This window comes from Octopus bimaculoides, chromosome 1 (assembly GCF_046866305.1).
Source record: "Octopus bimaculoides isolate indiv1 chromosome 1, ASM4686630v1, whole genome shotgun sequence".
Taxonomy (NCBI): domain Eukaryota; kingdom Metazoa; phylum Mollusca; class Cephalopoda; order Octopoda; family Octopodidae; genus Octopus; species Octopus bimaculoides.
In genome coordinates this window covers 201316022-201329153 of record NC_142928.1, presented here as the reverse complement: position 1 = coordinate 201329153, position 13132 = coordinate 201316022, and the positions used below count along the sequence as shown (strand labels likewise).

General features: G+C 40.0%; 2 protein-coding genes across 4 annotated transcripts in view; one reads left to right on the top strand and one right to left on the bottom strand.

Moving 5' to 3' along the window:
* Positions 1–2067, top strand: part of LOC106880777 (uncharacterized) — a 52493-nt gene extending 50426 nt beyond the window's left edge. Inside the window, exon 8 of the mRNA XM_089339347.1 lies at positions 195–2067. Within this exon, the coding sequence (XP_089195473.1) occupies positions 195–238 (44 nt within the window). The 3' untranslated portion in view covers positions 239–2067. The remainder of the gene's footprint in view (positions 1–194) is intronic.
* Positions 2068–2093: 26 nt separating this feature from the next.
* The window catches only part of LOC106882412 (protein zer-1 homolog), a 106116-nt gene continuing 95077 nt past the window's right edge, over positions 2094–13132 (bottom strand). For 2 of the 3 annotated variants that reach the window (XM_089339160.1, XM_052973916.2), the window contains exons 14-17: positions 12270–12337; positions 9791–9979; positions 8900–8997; positions 2653–3681 (exon numbers count right to left, since the gene is read on the bottom strand). In XM_089339160.1, the coding sequence (XP_089195286.1) occupies positions 3410–3681; positions 8900–8997; positions 9791–9979; positions 12270–12337 (627 nt within the window). In that variant the 3' untranslated portion in view covers positions 2653–3409. Of the gene's footprint in view, positions 3682–8899; positions 8998–9790; positions 9980–12269; positions 12338–13132 lie in introns of all 3 variants that reach the window. The other variant, XM_089339112.1, reaches the window with a different exon arrangement.

Below are 13132 nucleotides of genomic sequence, written 5' to 3'. Positions count from 1 at the left end.
TAAGCAGACACTTACAAGATTTAGGCAAGAAAGAAAGAGTCAACGTTTTGAGTAAATTACTGTTAAGAATGGCTGTTGTTGTCTTCACTTGGTTTCAATGTTTGATCATTGTGGCATGTCTTATTTGTTGATGTCTCTATACTCACAGAGTATAAGACATGAGGCTGCCAAATTTTGTTTATGTTCTTTTCAAGACCCGAGTTGTGTTGTGTCCAAATACCTTCAGAATTTGTGCTAAACTTCTTAACTAGAGGAAAAAGGATGCAAATCTTTGGGACACTCCATGGATGAGCGAATCTTCTCCAGCTTTGCGTGGCACCAATGGTTGCAGTCTTTTGGGAAGCTAAGGTCAGTTTTCCTCATTTCATCCCATCTCTTTCTTAATCTTCCATGGATTTTATTAACCTAGAGTGTTTGCTCATCATCTCCACACATCACAGTGCAGTTTTCCCATATATACACTAATATTACAACGTGCTACACAGTGTGTTCACATCTTCACTTCTTTCTAGACGTTGCAAATCTTCAGCAGTCAACACACACGTTTCACAACCATGTAGCAAAATCATAGCTTGTACATAATTTATATATATGGAGGGGGGAGCACTGAGCAGTAATCAGTGAAATTGCCATGTTATTATCAGCCTGAATATGTTTGGTGCATTTTCGAACTGGGCAAACAAGCTACTGGTAGCGTTTTGTCACAGAGAATATACCTCGCATGTTGACAAATGGTATATATACACCTAGATCAGCTCACCTGAACTGTGAGATGCTAGCATTTCAGAGCAGTTATCTCCTCTTCAGTCACAGACACTCGGCAGATGGCACTGCAAGCTGAATTAAGAGATTACCCTCCTAATGCTTTTCCAGTCACCATACAGTGACTGGCAGCACTATACAGCGTCTCACAGTAAGTAAATTACAGAGGGGGAGTGTTAAGCAGTGATAAATGAAATTGCAATGTTATTATCAGCCTGAATATGCTTGGTGCATGTTCAAACTGGGGAAACAAGCTATTCACAGAGAATATAGCTCGATTGTTGACAAATGGTGTATATCAAACATATTCAGACTGCTAATAACAGCAATGGTTTATATAATCTGCCCTACACTCTCAGAGAGATGCCCTTTCTTACCAGCTCCCTGAATTTTCTCCAACCCATTCTTACTCTGGTACTATGCTTTTGGAACACTCACCCCTACTACAAATTCGGTTGAGAGCTGCTTAAATACTTGACAATCTGTTATTTGTTTTTAGTGTTTACTGCATCTGAACAAGATTACTTTTGCCTCTCAGCCTATCTATGACCCCACTGTCCTTCTTGTGAACCCAGACTCTGAATAGGGGACACACAACTCCTTTACCGCATGTCAAGCAAGACCATTTCTCAGATGGCAGTAGCAAGGTCCTGTTTTCTTTCCTAGCTTCCAAGAGTTTAGGCTGTATGACTTTGGTCATAAATACAGTGGAATTCCTATGGGCAGCCAGCCTCAAATGGCCTGGAGGGCTACGAGAGACAAGAAGGGAAGCAAACCCTGATGAGCTGCTACCTCTATGCTGTACACATCGCTGACTCTCACCTTTCGACACAACTTGCATGGCCATTGCAAGCTGTTCCTCACCTTGTAACTTTGTTAGCAATCACTAGAGTGTGCAACCCTGCCAAACACTTTGTAATCCTTACAAGGAAAATTCTGAAAAGACAAATTTTTTTTTTCCAGTTGTAATTATATATTGCTTAAAGCAGGAATTATGAGAATAAAATTTTAAAAAAAAGATCCCATCACATTTCCTGGCTCTCAGCATAATAAACACACAGCATACGATTGTAGTAAAGCATTTATTGAACTTTACCGATTCCAATCTTGCAAAGACAAAGACCAGCATTGATTACATTTTATTATAACAAACATGTCACAGGACATAAAAAACAATTTCCATTGTTGTACACTTCATACACAGAAAAAAAGAAATTATTTTCCAGACAACCTAAAATATGATAAATAACAGCAGATTTGAAACAAAGAATATAAAACATAATAAATAAAAATAAAATAAAAATTTCAACAAATTATTGTATTTTTTCAAATTTTTGTTCAATATGTTATATTTCTTTATTTCTAATTTCATCTATCTCTACAATGGCAGTAAAAGTGATTTCATATATTCTTTATACATTATTTGTAAATATTTCCACTTGTCAAGAATTATTCCAGTATATTAGAGAGTTCAAGAAATCTAAAAGATGAAGGACAAAAACAAAAATAACTAAATCTACAAATAAAAAAAAAACCCAAAAAGAGTCATAAAATCCATGAAAATACAGTTAAAAAGAAAACAAAATCAAAAAAAATAACAACATGAGTATCAATCTGTAGTTATTTCAAGAAATAATAATAATAATAATAATAATAATCCCCCCCACACACACTTTTTTTTTTTTTTGTAATGAAAATAAGATAAATTAAGAGTCAGAATGGCAGAGTTGTAAGTCTTTAGTGAGAAGTGTGACAGTCTGGAATCTCTTCAGAGGCAGGAAGAAACAGAAATAAATAGCATTATTATTATTATTATTATTATTATTATGATCATTATTATTATTATTCAAGTAATGGCAAGCTCTGCTTACCTTTCTGGTTCAGATGTTCTTTTATTTTTTTTTATTTTTTTTTTTATTTTTGTCCTTTTCAAAAACAAAACAATTCGGCCAAGTAATTTTAAACTTTTTTTTTTTTTTGTTATTTTATTTAAAATAACAATTTCCTTTGCCCATAGCTGTTATATTTGGTTAAAGAGTGACAGTTAGGACCAATCAAGGAGAATATTAATAAAGCGTACATCAATCTTCTTCAATTCCCAAACAATTCTCTTTTTCTTCTTTTCCTTTCTTGGAAAACAAAAAAGAGGAAACCCTGGCACTTAATTCTTGACTTTGACTATTTTCGTTTCCAAGTGATGGTTCTTCTCTCTGCTCTGGCCTCACTGCTGACCAACATAACTCAAATACGCACAACAAACATTACAATCGTTCATATTTATTATTTGAATGAGACTTCTAAACAACAGATCCCATTCTATTTGACAGTCTATGTTTTGTTTTTTTTCGTTTTTCCTTTTTTTCTTTTTCTTTCATATTGAAATCTATGCTGCAATGGAGCCAGAAGAAAAGATAATCTGGCTGAAAGAAATGTTCATTAAGCTAACAAAAAGAACAATGGAAGAAACAAAGGGGAAAAGGTCTGGAAGCCTGGAGGAGGAGGAGGAGGAGGAGGAGGAGGAGGAGGAGGAAGAGAAGAGAAGAAGAAGAGGAGGAGGAGGAGACAGCATTGAGATAAAGAGTCCAAAAGTAAGATTACTGAAGGAGAAGAAGAGAAAGAGAAAGAGGGCAAGAAAGATGTTTGCTCATTATTGTATCATTTCTACCTCGCTATCTTCACCCTCTTCCTCTACTTCTTCCTCTCTGTCCTCTTCGTCTTCCTCTTCTGATGTCATTTCAGAGTCAACATGCGACGCAGAACCTTCTTTTGACTCACTAGGCTTGTTCTTGTTTTCTGTGATTTGACTTACAACCTTTGAGGCAAGTTCTTTAATGCGAGAATATGGTCGTGGATCAGCCTTAAGCGCCAGAAGAATTTCTACTCCAGATTCTTTCTCAAGAAGAGAACAATAACGCTCAGCTGAAAAATAAAAACAGAAATTAATAGTAGTAATGACAAAAAATAAACAGTGCAAAATTATCATCATCATCATCTATCATCGTTTAATGTCCGTTTTCCGTGTTGGCATGGGTTGGATGGTTTGACTGAGGTCTGGAGAGCCAACGGCTGCACCAGGCTCCAATCTGATCTGGCAATATTTCTCCAGCTGGATACCCTTCCTAATACCAACCACTCTGAGAGAGTGTAGTGGGTGCTTTTTACATGCCACTGGGACAGGAGCCAGTCAGGCGGTACTGGCATCAATCATGTTTGGATAGTGCTTTTTATGTGCCATGGGCCAGTCGGGGTACAGGCTATAGCTGTGACTTTGGTTTCACTTGACTCAACAGGTCTTCTCAAGCATATCATATCACCCGACGCATCAAGGGTCCTCTTAAATGGGCCGGACATGCTGGGTCTTCTCACCACCTCATCCCATGTCTTCCTAGGTCTACTTCTTCCACAGGTTCCTTACAGTTAGGGAGGGAGTGGCACTTCCTCACACAGCTGTCCTCATCCATACGTAACACATGACCATACCAGAGCAGTCGTCTCTCTTGCACACCATATCTGATGCTTCTTAGGTTCAACTTTTCTCTCAAGATACTTACACTCTGTCATGTATGCACACTGACATTTCACATCCAGTGGAGCATACTAGCTTCATTTCTTTCAAGCCTACGCATGTCCTCAACACTCACGGCCCATGTTTCACTGCTATGAAGTATAGTAATTCGCATACATGCATCATACAGTCTACCTTTTACTCTGAGTGAGAGTCCCTTTGTCACCAGCAGAGGTAAGAGCTCTCTGAACTTAGCCCAGGCCATTCTTATTCTAGCAGCTACACTTTCAGTGCACCCACCCCCACTACTAACTTGGTCACCTAGGTAGCAGAAGCTAACAACTACTTCTAGATTTTCCCCCTGGCATGTGATGGAATCTGTTTTCAGTACATGTTCAGTGTTTATTGTTCCTGTGCATCTGCCACATACAATAGCTTGATGGTAGAACAGGCATTTGTTCGGGTCACCTTTTCTAGACCTTTCCCAGATTTCTGGATGAGCAGTACTATCCTAGAGAGGGCTGCTCAGATGCTCTCGACCTCACCGAAGCATGATGCTGTTCTTTCAACAATGCAGCGATGTTAGATGGGCCCTGAGCTGCCCACGTGCAGATCCGTGACTATGCGCTCCCAGACCGTTAAGCCTGCACATGTCATCACTATTCCATCGCCGTGGGACTTGAAGAGATATCTCTACATTTAAATATCAATGCCACATGCTTGTACGACACGTACAGCACCCACTCCTCCCCCGAAATCTGATATCCAGTGACAAACCAAGGCAAGATGACTGGGGGATTATGGAGGTCGGATGTTTTATTATCCAGGAGTTTAACCTCTCCAGTGGTTTTATATCAGAGTGTCCTTTTCCCAGTCTTTGCGCAACCAAAGGCTAACTGCAAGACAGCAGTGAAGGATTTGAATGCTGAGTAACCTTCTCCTAGATGGATTGCCTTCCCCATGGCTTTATTAAACCTAGGAGCTCCTTCTACCCCTTTAACTACATCCACAACAACTCACAAACCAAATGAAATAAAATAAGTAAAAATACAAATATATATAAATAAAATATCCGTTCCCTCAAAGATGACCCCTCCCCCCCCCAAAAAAAACCCATGTACATGCAATATACACACATATATTCAAGAATTAAAAATGTAAATAAATACACACACACATGCCCAACACTCACCCACAGTTCACCACACATAAAACACGCACCTGGCACACACCTTCACAATTCAGACTACAATATACATATAATAATTTATATCAGGTCATCTATGCTACTGGTACCATATAACCCAGTACTACCCATCACATGGTCAGGTTGTTGGCAACTAAACCGGCTCCCCTACCAATTCCACTTGGTGAGGAAGGTCTGTATTGGACACCCTGCAGGACTTGTAAGAGGGCAGAAGAACTAAGAGTCAACGGCCATCCAATTATATATATATGTATACATATATATATGTATGTATATTGTAATGAAAGAAATACAACAAAGTTAACAATCAAATATGTATTCTTTATTCCAACATAAGACCTTGGGAAAGGTTCTTCCTGAAGTAAATATTAACAAGACCATCATTGAAAAGAGAAGTCAGAAACTGCTGGTACTATCATGTCCAGCACACCCTACTAGATTATATTTGCCTACAGAGGCTTCCCTATAAAACAGGGTTGGAGGACACTCAGAAGAATCCTTTCACAGGTGAAATGTTTTGGTTACGTTTTACGTAGACCATTGGCTCTAATACTTCGGTTCCAATTTGTGCATCTATATTTACAGTGCAAAGGGTTTCTTATCAGTTCACTGATAATTTTAGTTGAACCCAATGAGAGCTTGACTCAATGGGGCCTGGATCTTAGTGCTGCCCATCAAGGACTTTTTTTCATTCATGGAAAAATACTTAGGGGAAGTAAGAAAAGAGAAGAGGCCATTATTTCATGCATCAACCTCCGTCCCAGTGAGACAACCCTTCCCTTTAGTATGAGCAGATGACAGTTTCCTGTTATCCCAGCATTTGCAATGACAGTAAACACATCACAAAGGCCAGAGCTTCAATAATGTTGCCATCATCCTACCATCACCAGTATTCAGCCATGGACGACTTTATGTTGCATTGAGTTGAAGTAGAAACAGGAATAATATTAAAATGTTGGTAAAGAACCATCCAAAACAAGGCAAACTCATTGGTGGAAGGCTTTTCATGAGAAATGCAATGTTGGAGCAATTGCTAAGATAAAGGTTGCAATCTGTTGATTCTATTTTCCGTATCATTTTCATGCCTTCATTTCTGACACACAGCTACGCTAGTAAAGAGACTGAGACCTTTGGAAATATGCAGTAATTGAGAAGACCCGGCAAGTAAAGTGAAAGCGCAGCTGTGGCCGATACCGGTGTTGCACAACCAGACCATTTAAAAGTAGCCTTGAATCGCCAGGTGACACGCTGAGCTTGAGAAGACCTATTGAGTCAAGTGAAATCGTAGTCATGGCCGATGCCAGTGCTGCCTGAGTAGCACCCATGCTGGTGGCACTTAATAAGCACCATTCAAGCATGGGTCGGTGCCAGTGCCACCTGACTGGCTCCCGTGCCAGTGGCACATAAAATGCACCCACTACAAGCTCAGAGTGGTTGGTCTTAGGAAGGGCATCCAGCTGTAGAAACCTTGCCAAATCAGATTGAAGCCTGGTGCGGCCTCCTGGCTTGCCAGTCCTCAGTCAAACCATCCAACCCATGCCAGCATGGAAAGTGGACGTTAGATGATGATGGTGATAATGGTTTCTGACTGAGGCACAAGGCCAAGAATTTTGAAGGGAGGGGCTTGTTGAAACTATTGACCCCAAACACTGGACTGGTATTTCATTTTAAAGATTTCAAAGAGAGGGATAAAAGAACGGAATGACCATGACAGGATTTTCACTCACAACAAATCTCATTAATGCTCTAACGATTCTGCCAAATCATTTCACAGCCAAGGATTTCCATTTTTGTCAGAGACACAACAGTGAAAAGGAATTTAGGTGGGAGCTTTAGTGTAGTGAACCCAAATGAGTTACAGTAAGGGCTTGGAATTCTGGAGGAATCGAAGATAAAGTCAATCCCTGAATTGAATCAATCACTTCTGATTAGACAGGTGATTCAATACCTCGTCTACCTCAACAGGTGACCTAGTATTTTATTTACTCATTAAAGTAGATCAGATATTAGGTTATCTGTCAAGATAGATAGGAGAGGAGAGAGACAAGGTATTTTCTAACATTAGTATAAGGTCACAGATTTTAGGAGAGAGAATGGTCTTCAGGACATGACTGGTATTTGTTTTAAGATCTGCAGAAAGAAAAAAAAAATAGTTCCCCTTTGTCATATTTACTCTTCACCATTTAGCTTTTGTTCCCTTTCAATCCTAAATCCCAACAATCATGGCACAAAAATCATCATCATCCTCATCATCGTTTAACGTCCACTTTCCATGCTAGCATGGGTTGGACGACTTGACTGAGGACTGGTGAAACCGGATGGCAACACCAGGCTCCAGTCTGATTTGGCAGAGTTTCTACAGCTGGATGCCCTTCCTTACGCCAACCACTCAGAGAGTGTAGTGGGTGCTTTTACGTGTCACCCGCACGAAAACGGCCACGCTCGAAATGGTGTCTTTTATGTGCCACCCGCACAAGCCAGTCCAGGGGCACTGGCAACGATCTTACTTGGCTTGCCGGGTCTTCTCACGCACAGCACATTTCCAAAGGTCTCGGTCAGTAGTCATCGCCTCGGTGAGGCCCAATGTACGAAGGTCTTGCCTCACCACCTCAGCCCAGGTCTTCCTGGGCCTACCTCTTCCACGGGTTCCCTCAACTGTTAGGGTGTGGCACTTTTTCACACAGCTATCCTCATCCATTCTCACCACATGTCCATACCAGCGCAATCGTCTCTCTTGCACGCCACAACTGATGCTTCTAATGTTCAGTTTTTCTCTCAAGATACTTACACTCTGACGGGTATTCACATTGACATTACACATCCAACGGAGCATACTGGCTTCATTCCTTGCGAGCTTACGCATGTCCTCAGCAGTCACAGCCCATGTTTCACTGCCATGTAGCATGGCTGTTCGTACACAAAATGAGGAACCAAAACATGAGTATTGTTTCTGATTTGTGTCAGTGGCACACAAAAAGCACCATTCAAACGTTGGGCCTCATGGATGCAGTGATAGGTGACCAAGACCTTTGGCGATATACCTGTCAAGCCAAATGAGACCCTAGTTGTGGCTGATGCCAGTGTCAGGTCAATGGCACACGTGCCGGTGGCATGTAAAAAGCACCCACTACACTTTCTGAGTGGTTGGTGTTTTTCAGTCAAACCGTCCAACCCATACCAGCATGGAAAACAGATGTTAAACGATGATGATGATCCTAGGAATCAAGAAAACATTGCATAAATGTTGGGCTTCAAACTGTTGCCATAGTAACTTCACTCCAAAATATCTCCTACTTTCTCTGCAAGCTGTTTGGCAATGTTAAGCAATAATGTAGACAATAAATTTTTTTTTTTAAAAACACGTTTCTTTTAAAACATCAACATAAACCAAAACCTTTGAAATCAGAAGAGGATGATATACTTACGATAAACACGCGTTAAATTGCACAAAGCCCAAACAGCCCAGTGCTGCGCCTCGGGGGTATCGTATGCTTGTACAAGACGTAAGATTGGCTCAAAAGACCTGCAATAATAAACAGCAAAAGAAGGAAATGATTGAATAAAAGTCTTCAGCGGATGAGTGAAGGCAGTAAGTATGGACTTGAAGGATTTTTTTAGACTATAGAGTTGTTAATATTGAATTGGAACTGTGGTAGGTGAGTGTTGGAAGGAGAATAGAGAAGAGGAGAAACTTGTAGAAGAATATCTTGTATGAGATAAAGTTTTAGTTTAAGGGTTTTGGGTGAGAAGCAGGAGGGAGATGGAGGAGAGGAAGAAGAGGATTTAGGCAGAAAGAGCAGAGGTTGAAGACATAGCTATGTAAATATCAATAAGGCATGAGCCAATGGCCCTCATGAAAACTTGTTTTGCTCATCTCCTGGTATAAAACTGCTTCTCTTGGGGTTTATAGTTGCATCAGTAAGGCCATCTAGCCATTGGAACGCAATGCACGCCTTGGACCCAGTAGATTCTATCAAACCATCCGTGGATCACGGATGTTAAATGATGATGATGATCAATTCAATAGCTGACATTTGTTAATAGCTCAAATATACAATAAAACTCTATTCTTAATAAAGCAATACACCATTACAAGATGGTGATGGTAATGAAGAAGCCTGACTTAATAACAGACTAATGAGAAATTAAGGAACAACAGGTAGAAGCATGGCTGTGTGGTAAGAGGCTTGCTTCCTAACCACATGGTTCCAGGTTCAGTGACACTGCACGGCACTTTGGCAAAGTGTCTTCTACTATAGCATTGAGCTGAAACAAGTAAAAGCTAAAAGATTATTTTCAAAACCTTCATTACTCACCGGTAATTGATATTACGTTTGGCTGATATATCCCAACTTTCTATGACACCGACCATTGTTTTGAGAACGTCTGTTCGTCTTGGGCTATCAATAATCCAAGCTTCAGCACCATCACAAGCTATGTGAGACAAAACTCCAGCTGCATTGTAGCTGACTTCAATTCCATCACTTGTAGAATTCAGCAATTCACTGTTCAAAACACACACAAACACAAAAATGAAAATTTTAAAATGAAAATTAAAAAAAAAAAAATTAGTGACATTTCTAGAGTATAATTAACACATAGAGTTTTTCCTACCCTCCTGGGCCAGAGTAACAGGTTAATAAAGTTATTTTAATAAATCCTTTCAATTTTTTAACTACTTTCAAAATCAAGTGAAGCGTACACCTAATGAGTTAGTGTCACCTGAAGACTAAAAGCTTACATTAACACGTTGGCTCCCTCACGTCCTGCTGGTAGGTCATGATGGTATGTTAGTGAGTCCTGCCTGACCCACCAACAGGTCGTTTTTTTCAAATTTCTTTCCCATGAGTTTTCTGAGAGCTGGAATGCTCCGATTACTTTGCTTTGTGATTTTGCTACACTAAGAGAACAATTCTTTATAGATTTTCGATATTATTTTTTTTTTAACGATTTTCTTCTGATTTCACCCTGTAATGAGGTAAAATAAAAGAGTGAATTTTATTTGCCATTGAAGCAAAAATAGTTCTTTCTGGAAAAAATTGGTACATTTTCCAATAGAAACAGAAGGGAATGAAAAATATTTAACTTGCCATGGAAAGAAAAATAATTCTTTTTGAAAAGATTTCAAGATCTTCCAATAAAAAATACCCCAAATTTTTTAATTGATCACGGGTAGGTTGTGTGGTATCTAGGATGATTTGAACCTCACAACCCTCTGGTGGGATGTGGGTATCCAGCACTACCTATGTGATCCTTGCCTCACATATGGTATAGTGTAAAAATATTACACCACTCATTAATCAAGACATCATATTGGGACCCGGGGATAAAATGTAAAAAGTGGCTCAGGAGCCAATGTGTTAAAACCATTTTGATAACTCAATTGAGACTGGTTCTGCTTCTATGAGACTGTTGTAAAGTGATCTCAATTGGAACTTTCTCAAAATGTTTTATCTTGACACCATTTCGATCGTGGCCGTTGCCAGTATCGCCTGACTGGCCTTCGTGCAGGTGACACGTAAAAGCACCTACTACACTCTCGGAGTGGTTGGCGTTAGGAAGGGCATCCAGCTGTAGAAACTCTGCCAAATCAGATTGGAGCCTGGTGTTGCCATCCGGTTTCACCAGTCCTCAGTCAAGTCGTCCAACCCATGCCAGCATGGAAAGCGGACGTTAAACGATGATGATGATGATTTATGTTCCAGATAACATCAAGTTATTTTATTAAATTCTTCATTATTGTCAAAAGTATTTTAAATAAAGGCAAAGTGTTTCTGCAGAAATATGGCAACAAAAGGATTAGAACTTAAAACCTGACAAGTTAATGAACCCTTCTTAATTGTAAAGCAACCAGTCTACTCCAAATAGAGCTGATGGTGGTGGTGGTCATGGCTGTGGTGAACAGCTATTCAAGGGAAACAGGCTTCAGGGACAATGCTGTTTCTAAGCACTGCAAGAACTTTCGTCAGGTGAAAATGCTTTTGTATTTTATTTTTAGATTGAATTTAGTTGGGGGTGGGGGTGGGGACAAATCACTAAAGCAAAGGGCAAAACATCTTGCAGTATTTGAGCCCCTTTTTAACATTCCGAGTTCAAATCTCACCAGGGTTTAACTTCATTTTTCATCAATGAAATAAAATACTATTCTCGCTCAACCTTGACGTGTGCTGCTGCTGCTGCTATGCTTCGTAGCTGCTATCTTTGTCACATCAAGCTATGGTTGAATGATCCCAGAGGATCTGAGTTCCTATCGGAGTTACAGCCTCTCCAAAAAGGGTCAGAAAACCATGTCTTCTTGAGACATCCGAGTTTGAATGGGGTTTCAATGCTCTTGCTAAGCCTCACCACTTTACAGAGGATGTCTCTGTTAAATGTATTCAATTAGGCGCAGGAGTGGCTGTGTGGTAAGTAGCTTGCTTACGAACCACATGGTTCTGGGTTCAGTCCCACTGTGTGGCACTTTGGGCAAGTGTCTTCTACTATAGCCTCGGGCCGACCAAAGCCTTGTGAGTGGATTTGGTAGACGGAAACTGAAAGAAGCCCATCGTATATATGTATATACATGTCTGTGTGTGTGTATATGTTTGTATGTCTGTGCTTGTTCCCCCAACATCGCTTAACAACCGATAGAATAAGTACTAGGCTTCCAAAGAATAAGTCCTGGGGTCGATTTCTTCGACTAAAGGCGGTGCTCCAGCATGGCCACAGTCAAATGACTGAAACAAGTAAAAGAGTAATTTTAAAGTCAGAGAAATAGAAACACAAAAAAAGATTTTAGTTGCAATGAGGCATTACCTGAATTTACTAATATATTTCTGATTCATCAGTCTTGGTCTCAAATATTTCACTTCTGATATGTTTCCCTGAAACAGAAGAAATACTTGAAAAGATATTTCAAGGACATCCACTGGACACACATCACTGAACACTGTCTACTTAACACTTAGCAATCATATTCTTCCAAATTCAATTCCCTTGTAGAGCACCTTGGGGCAAGTGTCTTCTACTCTAACCATTAGCTTTCAACACATTCACCCCCATTGCAAATTAAACCCTCCAGCTAGCAGAAGTTACCATTTATTTCTAGGGAACCTTCTGGCTATTTGATGAAATCTATTTCCTGTGTGGCCCCAATGTTTATTGATCCTATCCCCCTGTCATCCATGAAGTCTACTTCTTCTTCTAGGCTGCCTGAAATTCCACGACACCTTTTCTGCTTACTAAACACGGTCATTTCCCAGATGGCAGCAAAGACCCTATACTCCCTCTCAATTCTAAGAGTTGCTCCCATATTTGGGAGTTTTTCTCTCTCGAATCACCACTGATTCCACTCTAAGAGCTGGGTCATCAGCAAATAGGGATCCCCATGGAGGGCTATAACAAACTGGACAGACCAGTGGATAGATCCTTGATGAATTCCTACTTGAATGCCAAATTCTTAGCTGAAATCATTGCCAACTTCTGCTTTTCTAACAGTCTCTTGGTATAGGGCTTTCCTATAAGTAGGTTATCTCCCTTGGCTAGGCGGCGCTCCATGTAGATAATTAAACTTCCGGAGGCTAACCCACGCCATTGTTATTGTTTTACGTCTTATCATGGATATAAAGCAGCTTGATGATTCAGCTATCGAAGTACTTACTGTGCCTGAGTTAAAGAAA